Below are 22,251 nucleotides of genomic sequence, written 5' to 3'. Positions count from 1 at the left end.
TTGTTGCATCATGGTGGAGTACCAGATATTCCATGTAATCCACTCACATTACTGGAGTACCAAATCTCCTGGTATACATTATGCCAGGAAATGTGTATTTTTTGTGACACTGGTTATGCAACTGCCAAATCAGTTGCCTTCAAAATTTAAATTATTGTAGAAATATATGTATTTTAGATGTAAATGCATATGAAAACATAAGACTTCAAAGCATGTAAGAGCAGAAGCCTGGCTGCACCACAAGGTACAGTGTCATCTATATCAAAATAATAGCCCTGCTCATAGGACAATCATCAACAATCACCACACCCTCAGCTTTGGATGTGTTATCACACATCCAAAGCTGAGGGTGTGGTGGAGGGTAAATTGGAATTTGATTTGTGAAACTGAAATCTGGGGGACAGTTGGATTTAAAGTATGACATTGGAAGCATACCATGCATTCTACAGACAAAAGCTGTGATGTATGTTCTATTTTGTGAACTTTTGACATTTGAAGTGTACAATGCATGCTACAGACAAAAGCTGGACCTAAGTTCTATTTTGTGAACTTTGAGGCACCCTTTAGCTTTCATGGTTGTTACACCAATTACACCAGTGCAGTATTGCCAGTGTGCTAGCAACACTGTCCTTTATCATGCCATGCACATATCCTTGCTCCTAAAATAAATTAGCTTTCCCACACATGATGCAGGCAATTTCTAATTCTCCCTATGCCATTAAGGCTTCCAGCCTGCATTGCATTATAAGGTTTTCCATCTGTCATTATTGTACAAGTGATGAACATTGAGCTGCACAGTAAAGGCAATCAGAACATTTGAGGCAGTTTTGTAAAATGCACATGATTTACCCACTATCATTTGATGTGTGCTTGTATGAATTGGGGCTAAAGGGACATTTTGCGCAAGAAGCTTTTCTCATCTGTTGGTGATTCTTTGGGTTATAATTGTCCCACCAGGATGCATAAAAATGAGATGAGAAAAATGATGGAAGACAACTTGACCTGGCTCCCCACTCTGCCCTGCCCATGCAGTTATTTAGGGGGTTCTACCATTGCATAGCAAACTTGCAATTTGGGATGGCTTTCAGAAATATTGAAAGATCCTAGAAACTACTTTGTTTAATCTCCTGTGGTGTCAGCTTCAGGAGCTGATCACTGTTTTTTAAATGTCTGCTCTCTGAAATATTGTCTTGACACCATCACCACCATTGGATTTTATTTTTCAGGATGTCGAGCCCACTGTCCAATGTGCCTCCACCGTCGGCACTGCCGTCGTTTGTTACCCAGGCAACAGCGCTGCCAATGGCTGCACCTGCTGCCGCTCCATTGAGCTCGGCGTCCGCCGCCGGCGCGGCGCCGCTGGCCCCGCCGCCCACCAGCTCGGGCGCCAGGCCACTGTCGGCTGCCGCTGCCGGACACTCCTCTCGGCCCAGATATGTGGCGCCACCAGGTACGTACTGCGGGCATGTCTGCACGCATGTGTACGACCAGGTGGCGGGGGCTTTGGTTGTATAGCCTGTCTCTTGTCTACCTGTGTAGGAATGAGACATAGATGTGCTCTGCTGTTGTTAAAGTACCAGTTTTTTTTCCTAGCAATACGTTGTGACATCAGGTAGCCAAACATCACCTCCATTCCCATCACCAGACCCTGGTGATGGGAAAACTGTGTCACCTCTAATATCACGAGATGATACGTTTGTTGTTTAGCTATGAGCGGAACGGCGCCGGATAGCTTCCGTCGCGTCATGGCCACGCCGATGGTGAAAACGATATCTGTTCTTTCCTCACGCCCATTCCAATCGGAGCCTGCAGGCCTTTGGAGCGTATGATTGTGTACCTAATTGTCAGTACTGTGTCGTGGCGATGGGTAGGACTGGTGGTGAGCAGGGCTGGCCCCGTTGCAGAGTTGGCGACGACCGGCGCTGCCTGTCCCGCACCGCTGTACCAACCGGGCGTCATCACCGGCCCGCCGCCGGCCGACGGCGCACCGCCGGGCGACAGGTGAGCAGCTGCCAGCCCTGCCACTGCACTGAGGCTCAGCTGCAGGTGCGGCCGCCAGCGTCACTGCCGCACCATATAACATCGGCTCGTCTCCTTCAGTGGTGTCATGGCCACACTATCGGCCCTGGTGACGCCCTGTTGTCTCCGTTAGTAATGTACTGACCACACTATCGGCCCTGGTAACGCCCTTATGTCTCCGTTAGTGATGTGCTGTTCTCGCTGTCTGTCAATGGTGTGCTGGTCATGCCATAGGCCTTGGTGCCATCCTGTCTCCGTCATTGGTGTGCTGGCCACGCTGTCTCTATCGGTGGTGTGCTGGCCACACCGTCGGCCCTGGTGACCTTCGTCGGCCTTCCTGTCTCCGTCGGCCTTCCTGTCTCCGACAGTGGTATGCTGGTCTCGCTGTGTCAGTGGTGTGCTGGCCACTCCGTCTGACCTGATGACGCCCACCAGCTTCTTCCAGTGGTGCGCTGGCCACTCCATCTGCCCTGATGACGCCCACCAGCTTCTTCCAGTGGTGTGCTGGCCACGCCGTCTGCCCTGATGACGCCCACCAGCTTCTTCCAGTGGTGTGCTGGCCACGCCGTCGGCCCTGGTGACGCCCTCCTGTTTGTGCCAGAAGTGTGCTGGCCGCGACGTCGGTCCTGGTGACGCCCTCCTGTTCCTGTCAGTGGTGTGCTGCCCACGCCGTCGGCCCTGGTGACGCCCTCCTTTTCGTGCCAGTAGTGTGCTGCCCATGCCGTCGGCCCTGGTAAGGCCCTCCTGCTCCTGTCAGTGGTGTGCTGGCCACGCCGTCGGCCCTGGTTACGCCCTCCTGCTCCTGTCAGTGGTGTGCTGGCCACGCCGTCGGCCCTGGTGACACCCTCCTGGTCCTGTCAGTGGTGTGCTGGCCACGCCGTCGGCCCTGGTGACGCCCTCCTGGTCCTGTCAGTGGTGTGCTGGCCACGCCGTCGGCCCTGGTGACGCCCTCCTGCTCCTGTCAGTGGTGTGCTGGCCACGCCGTCGGCCCTGGTGACGCCCTCCTGCTCCTGTCAGTGGTGTGCTGGCCACGCCGTCGGCCCTGGTGACGCCCTCCTCTCCTGTCAGTGGTGTGCTGGCCACGCCGGCGGACTGCGGGGTCACCGTCGACTACGCGAAGACGCCGATGGCTGGGCCGGCGGCAGTGGTGGCCGGCGGAAGCGATCCGGGTGACGGTTGGCTGGGCTGGCTCAAGGACACTGTCCAGAAGAGTGAGGTGCTAACGAAGGTGGCCGAGCGGGCGCGCACCTCCATGGATACCGTGATCACCACGCTGGACCCTCAGATGCGGGACCTGATCCGTGAGTACCCCGCCATCAGCGCAGGCGTCATGACGGCTCACCGGACCGGCTACAGTTCATGTGCCCGTCCCTGATTGTCTGGAGGTGACCGCTCAGACTGACAGTGGCATGCTGAGGGGCCGTGATCGTCTCTGCAGTCCAGAGATGTCTGGCTACACCTAGGTCTAGATACAGCCGTTACCAAACAGTAGATAGGTTTATTCAAATAGTCCCTGCAAAATACGTAAAGCAAATGCCACCTTTTCACTAGTCAAGGTAATATATGGCGCCATCGCTTCCTCTGAAAGTGGAGAACAGCGAACATACAGTGCCAAGCCGAGCGGAATCCCAGAAGCCATGGAGGTGTTTATTTTAAGCAGTCAGGTAACACAATTTGATGGTAATCCAGTCAATACATCTGGGTAAAAAAGATGAATCGCTGACAGCATGTGTCCTAAGTTAGTTTCCCATGCATGATCCGAACGCGCATTCTTATTGTACACGCCACATTACTGACCTATTCCAGGCCCAATCGACGTCACTGACAGGAGGTACCTGGTCTGGCAACATTCATTAGAGTTGAGTTCCTGTAAGGGGTATGCGCAGAACTCGAGTGTAGCATTGCTTTTAAACACCGACGATGAAAACAGTCACCCGGTTCATATGCACGGCGCTTAACAAAGCAATCAAATTTGCTCGCTGATTGGTAGCCTGTCTAGTTGGGGTAGGCGTCGCCCGTGTTGCTTTCTAAAAGACAGGGAGACTCCTGGAAATTCCTGTTGTACAAGGGGAGCACATCTTCCGATTTCGTCTAAGAAGCTAGTTAATAACATCGTGGCATTTCTGAAGTTCAATGCAACTCAGCCATCTACGTCACGGTGATATATGACTTCAAAAAGGTCGTCATCTCATGGCCCTACCGGGCAATGCCACTGTAATTTATCGGAGATGAATGTCTCCATTACCTTGCACGTTTTTCTGGAAGGAAAGGAAAGCACATAAGATCTATTCCATTGCGTGTATGCAGCCCATATATGCTTTGCATCATGAGCTTTGGTACCATTTTACATACACATCGTGAAGAAGCTAAAGCTGCGCTCGGATTTATCAAGCAACATAAAAAAGCTGACTCCGCTGTGATTTTTCACAAAATACGCACACACACGCAAGCACGCACGTACGCACACACGCACGCACGCACGCACGCACGAGCCCAGGAAATATGTCAAAGTATGATCACGAGGACGATAAAAATATTCCACAGGGGGTTTTGAGGCTGGCCAGTGCAATGGTGTCATGTATATTTGTCTCCAACGCTGTTTACACTCTGCGTGTAAGCACCAGGTTGCCGTGTCCGGCGCCCCGCTGGGTGGGTAACAAAGTGGTAGACAGGTGGGCGTAACCCGAAGAGGGGGCGAATTTAATGAGTACCATTGTAGAACAAAAGCGGCTCCACGTGCCACCGGAGGTTAAAATCACCCACATGGAGGGAAGCGATCATGGAGTAACACTCGACGCCGGCAGTGGTCAGGGGAGTGGGTGTCATCAAGGGGAGGGAACGGAGGCAAGCGGTCGACAGATGGTTGTGACATTCCGGAGCGGTTTGCTAGCGGAGGGGGAATGGCCAACAAGGTGGAAGGGATCGTGCGGATTCCCAATCGTTGTCGCTCAAATACGCGGGGTCGTTTTCGATTCCAAATTCGTTGCATTAGCGACGCAGTACTTGTGCTTGAATGTTACCGAGCTATCATATCAACTAAAATACATTGTCTTTGTTCAAATGAACATCGGCTGCACTGTAACAGGCTAAAAAAGGTAGGCGCATAGCCCTAATACCATTTGAATTTCCATTTAATTCAAGTGTGCTTGAATTCATCGTCTTCGTTTTCGATGAGCAAACAAACGGTGCATTCGTTGCGCTTGCACAAGTGACGCAATCGCAGAACCGGAACCGGCATATCCCTTAAATCAGGAATCTCCCACACCACAGAGAAATATAAAGGAATTGACTATTGTCTGGAGATTTTGGCAATTAGGGCAGGTAAATATGAGACAGGGACTGTACGTTGTAGGTCATGCGCTCCAAATCGGGAATGGGATTTTCTCCATAGGAGAGTATACTAGAGTCTCTGGAGGCATTGAGATGTATTCAGGGATCTCTGAGTCAGGAAAGGTAGTCATCCAGGCAACGCCAACAGGTCGGCACTGTGTACAAGTGATGTTGCACAAGTGCTGTGGCTACATGTACAGCCATGCACCATATGCAGCAAAACGAAGTTGTATTGCGTAATAGCTAAACCCAGGGGTAGTTAACAGCTCACATTAAGTTTTCACACACGAACGATATATCTGGAGTGATTAATTCTGTGGCTGTCTGTGCTGCCCGAATGCAACCGCTGTGGAACATTCCTTTGATCAATCAGCCCTTGTTATGATCCGGTTCATCATGTCCCCTTTACATAAACATTGTCAGAGACCTTATTTCGTATTAATTTCATATGGTCCAAAACTGGGATAACCGGCAACAAAACGCCATCATTTCTCACCAGGCCTATGGAAACAGTCGATAAAATGTGCTGTTGAAGTTTGTTTTGTTGCATACGATTGTGCCATTTCACGGCTTCTAATGTGGTTTTATATATCACCTAAGGTTGATGACGAATAATCACATGATGACGAAAACATGCTTGATAACACCTACTTATTATCTTGGCAGACCTGACATTTTTGCTCCTGTTCGCCCCCCCCCCCTCCCCCCCCCCCATTTTCGTACAGTTCAGATCTAGTACCAAAGCAGGTCCTTGAGTGATTTCTGTTGGGAAAAGTGGGAAAAGTAGGCAAGAAAACGCATGATGTAATGGCTTAAGTTAAGTTTACGTTAAACACAACCAACACCTAAGCATTTGAACGAGTCACCGCTTAGAAGAACCGCTTACACTGCTCGGAGACTCGTAACCTGTCGCGCTGATTTTCCTGGGCATTGCAATACCTGATCACAGAGTTGTGACAAAATGAGGTGTTTTGTTATCGACAACCACTATGGTTTCGTGCCGCACGTGGGACAGATCATAAGTATACACGGGCATCGTAATTGGTCTGACACACTAGAAACATACCGTACGTAAATCTGTTCTTGTAAACATTGTCTGGGCGTGTCGGTCGTCGCTTCTACGATCGATGCTGCATATCGCTGTAAGAGGCCTGTAACGTCACGCAGCTTTACAAAGACAAAAATTGCTAACATTAAGATGTTCGAGAGTTAGCAGTGACAGGCGAAAACACGGCGGCAACAGTAACGTCTTGAAGTACGTTATTTGGCTTGACGCCCACAGTCTTGTCAAGTATCGTAAAATACATGATTCACGCAGCCGTGACCACAGGCCGACCAGAACAGATCGCTGGCACTGTCGGCGACGCAGCACAATGCCAGTGCTAGACCCGAGACGTCATCTGACACGTTTTACCGAGAATGTTTACGGATAAGGGCTGGCACCACCTTTGCTACCGTGAAGTGCAGGAGTGCGATCGGCCTGCATTTATTGTAAGCCTGCGTAACTTAACATACCAGTGGAAGAGAGACCTAGTGCGTTTGAAATTTGCGGCCGTTGATTCGTGCTATGTGTGAGCGTATTGTTGATTACGTGAGCTGTTCAGTGCATTAGCGAGGAACATTAGTCACACAGATAAATAAGACAGTTGTATTAGCCTTATTCCTCGGAAAACCAGAAGAATGGAGATAAAGTTAGGTTGAAATTTTGGCAACATGCCTTTCTCGAAACAGCAACAAAAGTGAATTCAAAAGTGCCTGCCGATGATCCTGCCCATTTTTTTTTAGTTTTGTTTTACTCAATTTTTTAGTTTTGTTTTTGGAAGAGCAAGCCATAGTTTTTACAGGACACCAACATCCAGGGGATTTAACAAAGAGCGATTGCCAGCCATTACCAAGACACAGTGCCTGTCTAGGAGTTAGAATGCCCGAACATACGTGTACATGCAAACGAGTTCAAGCAAATGGGCATCACGCATCACGCTTCATTCGAACATGCAAGCAAGTTGAAGTAAACAGGCACCACACACCGCACACCAACTATACATGCAAACGATTTCAATTGAACAGGCATCGCACACCACGTGTCAGGCATCACTTACACATGTAAACGATTTCAAGCTAGCACACATCACACATAAAGGCACATATCACGTTCGCATAATTGGCCATGATGAGCCTTGTGCGTTAATATTTGTTCGCCGACTTTTTATAAGAATAAGTGCACTTATTTTCCTATCTGTGTGGTCCCGTGCTGTGTAGGTGACTTTGAGCTAAAAGAGGCATAGGATCCATACTCGATTGCCTCGATTTCCCTCGATGCCCTCCATTTCAGCCTGAGCGTGTTTTGCCAAAAATGGTCACCGAAAGGGGTATTCCCTGTTTTGTTTTTAGCGTCTCGCAGGTGTCCATTATATCTCAAACGAATGGGGCGCATGGGCTTCCTGACATAGACCACGTCCCTCCCATGTTTTTCACACATTTTACACTTGATTTCGTAAATCACGTTGTTTGTGTGCAAGCCCCTTGAAACCCAGAACTGCATAAATGACATCTGTTGCCACCCGAACATTTAGGCTTCAAGATGGAAGATTTCACCAGAGACTTTTTAAGCTTGTTGTCGTTCGTCCCAGCTATGCGCACGCGCAGTTTTGATTTGTTAACGATGTGTTCGATTTCCCAAGGCAAATGCTCATCTATGTAAGGTAGCGATAAGAATCCGTCTTCCGATAGGACGTGTTCCCGCCTCCCACCACCCATCCCCCACGCACTCGATACTTTTTTTACTTCTTCCAACATTCTGCCTAAAAGTTGCGGAAAATATCCGTTACCCAACAACAAAGCTCATATTTTGCTTATGCTCTTTCTTTCCTTTTACTACTTGATGAGTTGTTTAGAGCCCTATGGAACATGTTACGAATTATGTTGTGCTTAGTGGAAGTTGGATGCGTAGATGTGCAGTGCAAAATGATCCCAGAGTTGGTGGGCCTGGTAAAGAGCTTCGTTTCTAACGTTGTGCGGTTGTTCCTCCTCTCCACCGTCACTAGCGTATCCAAATATGGGACCCCTTTTCCGCCCCTGTATGTTCCATCGTAAAAGCTAGATTTGGATGGTGGTTGTTCACAAACTGTAAAAACTCTTCAAGGCCACGCTGTCCGTGCGTCCATGCCCCAGCATAATCATTGATGTATCTGGCTAGGAAAGTTTGTTTTAATGGGCTGGCGGCCAGGGCCTTCGTTTTAAATTGGTCTACAAATATTATGGCCAGAGGAGGAGCACATGGACTCCCCATTGCTATTCCCAATTTTTGTCGGTATAAGTCATCTCCCAACGAGAAAACATTATCCTGGAGACCCTCTTATAAAAGACCGCAGATATCCTCTTTTGATAGACCGAAGGCCATAATTTCATGGAAACGTTTGTGTACCTTAGCTTTCACGGCAGCGATAGCCTCATTGACTGGTCTGTTGCCGTATAAATTGACAAATCTACACTGAAGAAAATGCTGCCTTCTGGTAACCCTTCTGCCTGCGCATGATTAGAAGCATTTTTTTTTAGAAATATCTGGTGTCTGACAGATGAGTGGGAACAAACCTCAAGAGTTGGTGGAGTATTTTGTCCAGAAGACACGAGGTTTTTATGTAGGACCACCGAACGCAGATATGACGGATCTAAGGGGCACTGCCGGTGTATGATCTTTAGGCAGCCCATAGAATACAGGCGTTTGCTGTGTCCAGGTGTCAAATCTTTGATGTTTTTTCCGGAACGTTTCCACTAACTGTGACCTTAAGTGTTCATTGAAGCCGCACCGAAGCCAGTGACGCATATTTTCTCCAGGAATAGGAAGGTATTACCTCGTTCTGCTAACTTTGCTAAGGTTTTATTGAACGAGGCAATCACAGAAACTTTTCGAAAAAGGGCCTTTTTGGAATGACAACGCTCACGCTTATTTGAATCAGTCCCATCTTTCCTGGATTACAGAAGGTACGCTTACATATATGCGACCTATGAACGTGTTTTTGAAATCACTATTCGCGAAAATAGACGAAGACTGGCTGACAAATTTGCACAACTTCAAGCTAAACTTCAAGCTTATCATTGCTGTGAAGAACAAGTTGACAGACAAACAAATCAAAGGAGGGTGAATAATTTGTCCGTAGAAGTTAATACCGCAGGACTTAATCTTTTAGCCAAAGGCCCGAACTTTGCGCTAACGCGGTCAGCATCTAAGAACGTTTTACTTCAAGTAGAAAAAGGATTTGAACGTTTTGCATACGGCAAACGGTGCAAGGACTACATCTCAAAATTGCTTAATTGTAGCAACACAACTAGGTCTGCAACTGCACCGGGCCAAAATCGACCAGCTGCAATAGGCGACGCAACAGTACCATCAGAATCGGCGAACGCACGTTGTGGCCTCGGTGGGGCAGACGCAGAAGATCGCAACGAAGATCAGCATCAACGAGGTCGCATCCCAAATCTGTCGTTTAGATTTCCAGACATCGGTGAGAACTTTCCGCAACCCTCCAGTAATGAAGTAGAAATCAGCCTATAGATATTGAAGGATGATATACTGCGCACGTTCAAAAACCATAAAGTGCGAAAACTTAATGCCACTGCAGATCAGTGGAGCTTTATCAGGGACCTTAGCAAAGATGATGATATAGTTAAACAGAGCGATAAGTGTAAGGATGTTATAATCTTAGACAGGCTAACTTATGTTAACGAGGCTAAGGCTATACTTAACGACAGCGTCGGCTACGAGAAACTGAAAAGAAACACAGTCCCTCAGGTAGAGACTGGGCGCAAAATGACCCTAGAAGGCGACACGCCATAAAACCCCAATCATCATCATCAGGTAGAGGCTAAAACAAAAATAACACTGAAGAACACAGTTAGCGAAAAACTTTCGGAAAAAACGTTAAAGATTTGACACCTAGACACAGCAGAACGCCTGTATTCTATGGGCTGCCTAAATATCATAAACCTGCAGTGCCCCTTAGACCTTTCATGTCTGCGTGCGGTGGTCCTACATATAAACCTCGTGTCCTTTAGAGAAATACTCAACCAACTCTTGAGGTTTGTTCCCACTCTCCTGTGGAACACCAAAGACTTTTTAAAAAAGGCTTCTGATCATTCGCAGGCAGAAGGGTTACCAGAACGCAGCATTTTCTTCAGCATAGATTTGTCAATCTATATGGCAACATACCAGTCAATGAGGCTATTGCTGCCGTGAAAGCTGAGGTAGACAAACGTTTCCATGAAATTAATACTTTCGGTCTATCAAAAGAGGATATCTGCGGTCTTTTAGAACAGGGTCTCCAGGATAATGTTTTCTCGTTGGGAGATGACTTTTACCGACAAAAATTGGGAATAGCAATGGGGAGCTCATGTGCTCCTCCTCTGGCCATAATATTTGTAGACCAATTTGAAACGAAGGCCCTGGCCGCCAGCCCATTAAAACAAGCTTTCTTAACCAGATACATCGATGAATATGCTGCGGTATGGACACACGGACAGCGTGGCCTTGAAGCTTGTTTTGCAGTTCATGAACGACCAGCATCCAGATCTAGCTTTTACGATGGCGCATACAGGGGGCGGAAAGGGGGTCCCATATTTGGATACGCTAGTGACGGTGGAAAGGAGGAACAACTGCACAACGTTAGAAACGAAGCTCTTTATCAAGCCAACCATTTCTGCTATCATTTTGCACTGCAAATCTACGCATCCAACTTCCACTAAGCACAACATAATTGGTAACATTTTCCATAGGGCTCTAAACAACTCATCAAGTAGCAAAATGGAAAGGAGCATAAGCAAAACATGGGCGTTGTTGTTTGGTAACGGACATTCTCCGCATATGTTAGGTGGGATGTTGGAAGAAGTAGAAAAGTTTAGAGTGCGTGGGGGGTGGGTGATAGGAGGCGGAAACACGTCCTATCGGAAGACGGATTCTTGACGCTACCGTACAAAGATGAACATTTGCTGTGAGAAATCAAACACATCGTTAAAAAATCAAAGCTGTGCGTGCGCATAGCTGGGAAGAACGACAATAAGCTTAAAAAGTCTCTGGGGAAATCTTTCATCCTGAAGCCTGAATGTCCGGGTGGCAGCAGATGTCATTTATGCAGTTCTGGGTTTCAAGGGGTTTGCACGCAAAAAACGTGGTTCACGAAATCAAGTGTAAAATGTGTGAGAAACACGGGAGGGACATAGTTTATGTCTGTGAGTCCATGTGCCCCATTCGTTTGAGATATAATTAACTCCTACGAGACGTTAAAAACAAAACAGGGAATACCCCTTTCGGTGACCATTTTTTGGCCAAACACGCTCAGGCTGAAATCGAGGGAAGTTTAGACCCTATGCCCCTTTTTGAACCCAAAGTCATCTACAGAGCACAGGACCACTCAGACAGCAAAATAAGTGAATCTATACCAATAAAAATACATGTGTTTGATGTTTATATATATATATATATATATATATATATATATATATATATATATATATAGATTGTGTGTGTATGCGTGCTGCGTGCGTGCGTGCGTGCGTGCGTGCGTGCGTGCGTGCGTGCGTGCGTGCGTGCGTGCGTGCGTGCGTGTTGTGTGTGTGTGTGCGTGCGTGCGTGCGTGCGTGCGTGTGGTTGTGCGTGCGTGCGTGTCGGCGTGCGTGCGTGCGTGCGTGCGTGTGTGTGTGTGTTGTGTGTGTGGTTGTGTGTGTGTGTGTGTGTGCATGGCGCCATTTACGTGCCTGATGGCCACGGGCTATCAGTAACCTGATTAGACGGCCGATTTGAACTATCTCAGCGGCACACCAGAGTCACCGATGACGAAACTGTACTGCAGACGAGCGCTGCGCTGAGAACGCAGACTGAGCGCAGACCCTCGCTTAGAGTGCGTGAAAAGGGCATTTTCGTATCGAGTCATGGCGGCGTGGAATCGCCTCCCTGCTACCACGTGCCAGTGCAAAAACTTAAATAAGTTCAAGAGCAAAGCATTGTCTTTCGTCAGAGAACTTACCTGAATTGACCAACTGGCCATGACGTGCAGGTGCTAATTGTATCATTAGTCGCTCATATTTTATAGCATCGTATGTGTGTCGTTGGCGTTGCGGCCCATTTGCATGTGTTGCATGTTCTGTGTTTATCTATGTGATATGTACTGACACGGCGTTAGAATAGCCACTCGCATGGATTTCGCCAAGGTTCGCAATAATGATAATAATGATACTAAAATATATATTTTTGCATATGTGCGTGCGTGCGTGCGTGCGTGTGTGCGTGCGTGTGTATACATTGGCGCGGAAAATAAGTACCATTAGCCTAGGAGTAAGTTTATAGTTTTAGCCCAACAAATGCAGTGCAGCAAACAATATCTTGCGACCTGTTGCCAACAGCTCCCTCAAGTCTCAGCTCCAGGCTAGCATATTCTACTTGGCACGTACGACCCAGACCTCTTAGTTGCAAAGCACGCAATGTGGACTAGACTGAGGCAGTATTAACAGCTTTATTCCTCGTAGAAATGGCACAAGAATGGAGAGTTAGATGCGATATTTCGGCCATATGCCTTTATCGAAACGAATTCGTTTCGATAAAGGCATATAGCCAAAATATAACACCTGTGTCTCCATTGTCTTACTGATTCTACAAGGAATAAGATTATTGATAATGTATCATCTATTTGCACAAGGCTCCTCGCAAATGCACTTAACGGCTGACGTAATTGTGAACTACACTGCACCAAACGTGACAGTTGGCAGTCTGCACCTGACTAGTGCCACCCAATTGCATTTACACGTAGGTTATCACATTTCCACTAGCCAGTACTGGCCACGCCGTCGGTGACGGCATGTCAATAATTCAACATCAGATTGCAGCTCTTGCAATAGTGATCATCTATCAGTAACTTCAAACATGTTATGAGCTTACATACTTACCTGAGCTAAATGAGTACTACGAATTACGATTGCATTTGTCACCAGCAAGTCCAACAAAAATCCACTTCACTCGACCCACGTCTTTCAGTCAGCAATGAACTGAACTGAACCGAACTCCGAACAAATGGACAACTGAACTAGGTTAGCGTAGGCACTGACTGTCGTTTCTGCCAGGATACCTTTAACTCAGGTCACTCTATGACGGGGCAGGAGTTAACGCGGGCTTCCGCGCTGCGTAGAGATCAAAGCGTTGTGCGCCTCATTAAACGCATTCCAAGACTGCTTAATTTGGAGGCCAATTTCTCAGACGTTGCGTGCCGCGTGGAAAAAGCTTGATGATATCCATGGGAGGTCACGCGCAACACGCAATCGGTATATGAGATGAAGCGACTTTACTGTTTATCTCATCTAGTCTCATCCAAAGCATGCCCACAGCAGTTTAAGTAGTAGTGAATGATGGGTTAGCAAGTGAGGTGCAAGGTGACAATGAAAATGTGCAACCAACCCTGGTGTTTGGTTTTTTTTGGTAGCAGGCAATTCGTCACTGATTATGGTGTAGGATAAAGGAATGTGGAATGCCTGTACCATGCAATATTTGATGTTTTCTGGCTGAGATTTGGCAAAATTTAGTTCAGAATCAACGATGTTGTATTTGCTGCCTAGAAATTACAATACAAACTTTAACGGGTACTGCGAAGAGTTTTGCAGGTAATGTTGCATGTTGTTTATTTTAATGCCTCGAAATGACATACTAATTTTTGCCGGGGGTACCATTTACCATGCCGTGTTTCTGTGCCGTGTTTCCTCATATGAACATTTTTATTTGAGCCATATGACTGACTGACACAACGCTGTTGGAACTGATTGGCTCACTATTCAGGCCATGAAGTTTACAAAGAATATCACTGAATTTTTATGAGCATGAGCCGAGGACTCAAAGCGTGATTTAACCGTGATCTCACGTGTCAGAAAGAGGACCTCATGTACCGATAGGGACCGCGGAGACAGAACGTTCCTCTATTTCGACCAGAGATCACCAACAGCAAAAGTCGGCTCCGTGTTGGTCTAAGCTATTGGCGGGGGTGAGTGGGGCTTTCCCACGCAGGGACAAGGCCGGGCCGCGATGTACATCGGTTCGGGCTCCTGTATCGTTCAGTGGCCCACAGTGCCCGACAGGGTATTCTTTGCCAACAAGAGGTCTCGATTCGGTCTGGAGAAAACATGCTCAACTGGGACGGGCACGGGGCGCCGAATGACTGAGGCTCTCCATACTTAGGTAAGGGTCTCCCGTAGAGCCTTCCATTAAAGCAAAATACCCAAGACCCAATGTAGATCGCCTCCGAACGATTGGATACTCCCGAGCGGCTTACCAAAAGGGGACCCGACAAGAGCGCAGAAGAGGCCGTAATTCCAATAAGACGCACTCGAAGCCCTGTGCGGAGTGTACCCGAGCAGACTATTAATTCAAATGCAAGGACCCAATGTACAGGCACCCTTGAACAATCCTGTGTGGCCTGGGAGGCGAAGAGAGCGGACCCCGACAAATGCGGAGGGCCCTCCATTCAAATATAAAGTACCAGAACCTAGCTGGAGTACTCCGGACGACCGAATGTGCCCAAGCAGGTAAACAAATGGGCCTCCGACAAGAGAGTAGGATCTTAAGCAAGTGACAGAGAATTGTAATGGTCTAGACTAGTGTAGAAGGCCCATGAGCATATCGCGGGTGTGTCGGTAGGCTAACCGAGACAAACATAAACCCGGCAGGATAATATATGGGGCCTCGGTTGTAGCGCACAGAGCCTATCGAGCGAATGGGAAGAATACGTGGAAGGTCCCTGATTGACAAGAGTGCTCTGGCACGCTAGGAGGAACCAGCAACAGCGCAGGGCCCTCCGAGCAACTGCAAAGATATGAAGTGCAACATGGAAGGCTCCTTAACGATCGCATTGACCCCGCAGGTGGGCATATAGGTCCCCGGAAACAGCATAGGTTCTCTAGGCAGCGTAATGAGCCCTGAAATCTCCAATTTACCACACTCAATCGGTGAAAAATTATTTTTGTCGCCCCGCGGGTCTTTCGGGCCCGCTCGCGACTAGTCTGGGTCGCCTGGAAACCTAAAGACGTCCATTTTTGTTGAATTTTGTGTTAAAAAACCTGCATCTGTTCGGTCGGCTTTGGGCCCCTTCGGAGACTTATGAGATCCTTCGGGGGCCGAAGGGGGAGGGGCATGACCCCACGTGGCCCTACATCTGGATCATCCCCTGGCCTGCGCTCCAACTCTTCACACGCGCGCGGTGGGCCCCTGGCCATAGGTACCTTTGGAGCCTATGAGCCCCTTCGGGGCTCAAGATAGAGGCCATGACCCCGTGCCCCTCCCCCTCTGGATCCGTCCATGGTCTGTGCTCGCACTCTGCACCCATACGCGTTAGAATGCATGTCACTCAATAACTCAAACAGGACGACGAAAACATGCAACTAACACCAGCTCAACAATATCAATTATAAAGTTTGACCGACTGACTACCGTGGTGTACTTTATTTCGAGCCACATTATAAATTATGGCCCACAGAAATTTCCAAAGTATTTGACCATATACCCTCACACGTAATTCTGCCCAAATTAATACTACTAGCAGTGTAAAACACGCTGGCTGCATTTACAAATCAGCATTGTTCATTTATTTGACAACTCTTTTCCTGCCACATTAAGAAACATGACCGCCAGTGCCCCTCGCAAGTTGATGTCTGTTGAACACCGACCGTTGTATTTGTTCGGAAACTCGTATCCCAATGATGGAATTTGGTATGCGAATTACGATGGCGAATATCGTTTTGCACCTACTGAAAGCTATGGCAGCCAGAGTGGCTCGAAGTTCAGAATAGTTACACCGAGCCCCGACAGTTTTTCTCACATTCCTATCAACATTAGTGTTAGGTATGCTGATTACTATGGTTCATCTCGTTTGAGCCACATCCGAAACCGCGACATCCAGATATTTCCAAAATATAACACTTTGAGCCTGGACTCCCACGGCTGTTCTCAAGCTCAGTGCTATGCTGGTATTTGACATGCTGATTACGATGGAGCATCTTGTTACCAGCCACATTTAAAACCATGTCAGAGGTGTGCGAAGTTCTAGACCACCATGGTGGCACAAGGCCCCTACAATTTTTCTTGAATTCATGTAAATAGTGGTGACTGACACGCTGATTACTATGGTTCATCTCGTTTGGAGTCGCAATCAAAATGTGACCTCCAGATATCTTAAAACTATACCTTCATTTCACCGGGCATCTACAGTGCTGCTCAAATTGATACCAGTAGAAGTGCTAAACATACTGATTACGATAATGCATCCATTTTACCAGCACATTAAGAAGCATGGTCCGCGATGTTTTGCGAAATTTGAAGTCAATGAACACAGACCGCTACGCTTTTTTCTGGAAGTCGTATGTGTGGTACAGGTGTGCACGGTGATAAAAATGATGGGTCTCGTTTTCCGTCTCATTAAAAACTATGATCTTGGGAGGTTAGCGATGTCAAAGCCATTGCAACCGCACCCATACGATTTTTTTCTCAAACGGATGTCAATGGTGATGTAGAGTTTGATAACATGTTAATTACCGTGTCGTATCTCGCTTTTGCCACATCCAAAACTGTGAGCACCAGAGTTCTCTAAACTTTAAGGCCAACCTGGACTCTTAAGATTCTTTTGAAGTTCAGGTGAATTGTAGAGTTTGACACGCTGATTGCAGTGTTGCATGTTGGGCAGTGTCATGCCAACATTTATGACCTCAACGTGTCATAAACGAACATTTTATTAAACCTTTTAAATTGATATATTTCTGGCAACCAAACTCATGCTAACCAGTGGCTAACGAACGCTTGTGCGGACCATGATTCCCACCATACCATTTTGCAACTTCAGGTTAATGACAGAGGGTGGCGAAGGTCTAACATGCGGCAATTCAATGCATGATTCGTCCTGTCCTCTGACGTCACCTGACATTTTAGCGCGATCGCTGGTACCGGTCGCGCGAACACCCGCGGAAGGATGTGCGAACATTTTATCCGTGACTCGTCACTGTGTATTTTAAACACAGGGACTCGTACTCATTTTACACTGCCGTCTGGTCAGACTTCCGCGCTTGACCTGAGTCTTTCTAGTCCCGAGCTGGTGGAGAGCCTCGAGTGGTCTGTGGCAGATGATCCAATGGGCAGCGATCACTTCCCAGTGTGGCTTCGATTCCAAATAAGAGGAACGTTGGGTGTAAGACCACGACGTTGGAATTTAAAAAAGGCTGACTGGAGAGAGTTTGAGGCTCGACTGGAGACATTATGTCAGACCGGAGGTGTGAGGGTGGCACCCTCTATTGAGGATTTTACTCACAGACTTCTAGATTGCGCTAGCGATTACATCCCGCGCACTTCTGGATTTCCTCGTCGCACTCCTGTGCCGTGGTGGACGGAGAAGTGTCGTGACGCAATTCGCGCACGCAAACGTGCTTTCCGAGCTTTTGACGCCAGAAGTAGCTTGGAGAATTTAGTAGCCTTTAAGAAAGCCAGGGCTTTCGCCCGTCGCACGATAAAAGAAGCGAAACGTGAATCCTGGCGTATGTACGTAAGCACGCTCAACCGATTCACACCAACTTCGCAGGTGTGGGCTCGGATCAAACGTATCTCCGGGCAGTTTTCATCCGTGCCACTTCCTGTGTTACATGTTAACGGCCAGGTGGTGACTCATCCGTTGGATGTGGCTAACGGGATCGCCCGAGCACTCTCCCACCGTAGCGAAGGTGCAAACATGAGCCCACAGTTTTTACGGCAAAGAGCACAATCCGAAAAAACCGTAGTGAACTTTTCTACAAGGCAACCACAGGCGTACAATGAGCCCTTCACTTTGGTGGAGTTGGAGTCGGCAATCGGAAGACTTCGTAGTGTATCGGAAGGTCCTGATGACATCCACAATGAGATGCTCCGACATCTGCCTCCGTGTGCACGTCGTGCACTATTGGCGGCCTTCAATAGGGTGTGGTCAAGAGGTGAGTTCCCTCCGGCCTGGCGGGAAGCTGTTGTGGTGCCTATCCTAAAACAGGGGAAGAGTGGGCTGGACCCTCTTCATTACCGACCCATTTCACTGACGTCATCACTGTCCAAGCTCATGGAAAAGATGGTAAACGTGCGACTCACTTGGTTTTTAGAGAACAACGATATTTTTAGTAACTCGCAGTGCGGATTTAGGAAAAACCGTAGTACGGTGGACCATCTCTTAACACTGGACACCACGGTTCGCAAGTCTTTTCAAGAAAAAGCGCATATGGGGACAGTATTCTTCGACATTGAAGCCGCCTATGACACCACATGGCGCCATGGTATTGTTCAAAAGCTCTTTAAATATGGTATACGTGGCCATATGGGTGCTTTTCTCCAAAGGTTTTTAGCCAAACGATACTTCCGTGTTCGGGTCGGCAACGTCCTCTCCGACAGGTACGAACAAATAAACGGCGTGCCCCAGGGCGGCGTGTTAAGTGTTGCACTGTTCGCAGTTATGATAAATGATATTTGTGATGTGCTCCCACAGTCGGTCGGACGTGCCCTTTTTGTTGACGATTTTACTATTTGGACCAGTGCAGCGAGAGCACCAGTGATGGAGCGGCGTCTCCAGCTGGCTGTGGACCGCGTTGAAAGATGGGGGTGACATGAACGGGTTTCGTTTTTCAGGCGACAAGACCGTTGCGATGCATTTTTGTCGTCGCCAGCGATGTGATGATCTGAGCATCCGTCTATATGGTCGCTCTATTCCAAATAAGGCCGTGGCCAGGTATCTTGGGATACACTTTGACCGCCGCCTTACATATAACGCACATCTTAAAATGTTACGCGATCGATGCTTTAAATCTCTCAACATACTAAAGTGTGTGTCTCGTTCATCGTATGGGGCAGACAGAAGCACGCTTATGCTTTTATATCGTTCCCTCGTCCGCTCCAAACTGGATTATGCATGCTTTGTTTATGATGGCGCGTCTGAATCCAGCAAGCGTGTTCTTGATACCGTCCACCATACTGCCATTCGCATTGCTACTGGGGCGTTTCGCACATCACCTTCCGTCAGCCTTTTAACGGAGGCACACGAACCACCACTTTCGACGAGGAGGAAAATGCTTGGCATGCGTTATGCCTTGAAGCTGCGGCAGTTCCCACTTCACCCGACATATTCTGCAATATTTTCGCGGTTTGCAGTAAGTTCTCTTCGTCATGGGCCGCAGCAGCACGCTTTAACTTTTGGTTCCCGAATGAGAGCGTTATTACTTGAGAGCGGAATTCCTGTTCGGGGTGTGAGGCAAGTAAGCCGCCTGGCTTCTCCTCCCTGGCAAATGACCACACCCTTCATTGACACCTCGCTTACGGAAATTAGGAAGAAAGACGTCACACCACACCTATTGAGATCCAGGGCAGTTGAGCTTTTGGCGTGTTATGAAGGATATACCCTGACATACACAGACGGATCCAAAACCTCGGATGGCGTGGGTTGTGCTTTCGTTAGCGGGTCCGTCACTCGATCGTTCTCGTTACCGGCCCACTCGTCAGTTTTTACGGCGGAATTAGTTGCAATCACCAAGGCGATATGTTTCATCGAAGTGGGTGAAGAATCTTCACACGCCATTTTTACAGATTCACTGAGCAGTCTCTCTGCACTGAAGTCTTTTTATCCATCATGTCCCCTTTTACAGGACATTTTATCACGCCTGACACAATTGAATCGGGTTGGAAAGAGAGTTGCACTATGCTGGATCCCTAGTCACGTCGGTATCGTGGGCAACGAACTGGCTGATGCCGCTGCTAAGCGAGCAGCGGTAGCACCATATACCCGGTTTTTGCCTATCCCTGCCAGAGATTTTTACCCGGCAGTCAAGACCTTCCTGAGAAGCAGATTGCAGCGCTGTTGGGACCAGGTGGGGGGCAATAAGCTCAGGGCAATAAAGACAGAGTTGGGCTTGTGGTCGTCATGCTCTCGCAGTGTGCGGTGGGAAGAGGTGGTTTTATGCAGGCTGCGCATTGGGCATACCTATGCCACCCATGGCCATCTGTTACATGGAGCCGACAGACCCCTATGCCAGCGGTGTGGAGCCGTCCTGACTGTCCATCATGTCATTATATCATGTCCATGCCTCTTCGAAGAACGACGACGTCACTTTGGTTCACAGGCTTCGACCCTGACGATAAACGATGTGCTTGGTGACAGTTCCTCCTTTCTTGGTCCCAAACAGCTCTTTTCGTTTTTAAAAGATATTGATTTTCAAGTCATTTTCACACCGTACTAATTAACAGCATAGTTATGGGCGCAAAATGACCACTGCAGTCGACGCGCCCGAAAACTCCAATGAACAACAACAAATGGTACCGGTCGCAGACCATGTGACAAACAACAGCGGGCGCCTTAAGCGATTCGAATCCACCACGTCACGAGTGCGTGCAACGGAATGCAGACGCGCCAACCAGCTGAGCCATCGGGCGACAAATTCTTACCAGTGACAGTGTTAGGCCTTCTAATTACGAAAGTGCATGCTGTTAAGGGGAGTATGCTGCCCTTTTGTGCTCTTAATTTATTGGCAGATCAGACGCGTGCGATTTGATCGATAGCAGCATTTTTCCCGATTTTTGTCTGAATAGCTCAGAATTTCGCTTTCAAGTAGCCGGTCCTGCGGTAGAAATCTTATTTGACATCCTGCGCACCATTATCAAATAAGCACACTTCATTGGCCCTACTTTTCGAACTAGTCTTACTAATTTGTCAAAGTGTAGTAACTGCTACAAAGGCTTGAAACACTTATGGCGCTTACCGCAGTGGCTCTTCGAGGCGCAATTTGGCTTTAGGTATGGGAGTATCACAGGGTCCGTAGTGTCACAATGGCTCAAATTTCCATCAGTGCACTTCTCGGTAAGACGTCCTTGCCACCTGCTGGGCCAATCACAAACGTGCTTTCATTCGCAACAGTAGAGGTGACATGGCGGTTGTCATGACGACGGTGATATCGAAAATTGCAAGGAAAAAACAGCTCTGCTACGAAGCGTTAACAGCATGATTTGGACTTCGTAGAGCCTGTCTTAAATCGTGAAATGAATATTTTAGACCAAGAAAGTGCGCATCTCAGGTTCGGGAAAGGCCCATCTAAACACTAGCGCCCCGGAAGAGCCTATTTCAGATTCCACAAGGTTCATCTTATAACAGGGGAAAGGTCAAAACATTGGTAAGAAGGGGTGGAGGCGGCACACAGCTGGATACAGGCTCCCGCTGAAAAGCCACCCAGATGAATCACCAGATTTGCCCATTCTATTTCGATGGGCCCAGCTTTTTTCATTTCTATCACCATGCTGATGAATGGTTCGTTGAGGGACCCAGTGGATTGAACACTTAGGAGACCCCTAACCTTTCATGGACAGGGAGCCCCGTAAGAAGAACACTAGAGAACTCCATTGTCTTTTTCGGCCAGGGGTTGAAAGGGATTTCCCTCCATACCCACCAACCGGGGTACTTGCCGGCTACTATTCTGGAGACACGGTGGCCGAGGCCCCCTGATCGATCACGACGGCCGCAGAGGGATGCATGTTGTATTGGTCCCCCTCCCTGACGCGGAAGGCCTTCAGACCGGAACAGTTGATCCCGGATCGACGCAAGGGGCCTCACTGACGCCAAACGACCGCTTACCGACACATGAGTCATTGGCAAATGATTCCAGTTCAGCTCATTCGGCCCCTGACCGAAATGCGGTGGAGGTCCATAGCTACGTTCATTCTTAGGCCTATGTCCGACATAGTGCTCTTTCACTGTCTTATCATGAGTCATTGCCATTTATCCTATCTCCTTTTATTATCAGCGGGCCGATCAATTTCAGAGACTCTGACATTCGGGGTTATAATTCTGCCCCTACTCAGAAAACGGAACCATTGCCGACTCTGGGCCCTTGCCG

At 48.1% G+C, this 22,251-nt stretch overlaps 1 protein-coding gene across 12 annotated transcripts in view; it reads left to right on the top strand.

Annotated features, from left to right (window-relative positions):
* LOC119101620 (protein PRRC1) overlaps window positions 1-22,251 on the top strand; it is an 88,804-nt gene that overhangs the window by 53,153 nt on the left and 13,400 nt on the right. For all 12 annotated transcript variants that reach the window (XM_037225011.1, XM_037225012.1, XM_037225020.1 and 9 more), the window contains 3 exons: window positions 1,227-1,450; window positions 1,905-2,001; window positions 3,088-3,320. In XM_037225011.1, the coding sequence (XP_037080906.1) occupies window positions 1,227-1,450; window positions 1,905-2,001; window positions 3,088-3,320 (554 nt within the window). The remainder of the gene's footprint in view (window positions 1-1,226; window positions 1,451-1,904; window positions 2,002-3,087; window positions 3,321-22,251) is intronic.

Source organism: Pollicipes pollicipes, unplaced genomic scaffold (genome assembly GCF_011947565.3).
Source record: "Pollicipes pollicipes isolate AB1234 unplaced genomic scaffold, Ppol_2.1 Scaffold_4881;HRSCAF=5763_pilon_pilon_pilon, whole genome shotgun sequence".
Classification (NCBI taxonomy): domain Eukaryota; kingdom Metazoa; phylum Arthropoda; class Thecostraca; order Pollicipedomorpha; family Pollicipedidae; genus Pollicipes; species Pollicipes pollicipes.
Note: the sequence above shows the minus strand (reverse complement) of the source record. Positions and strands in the feature narration are given on the sequence as shown.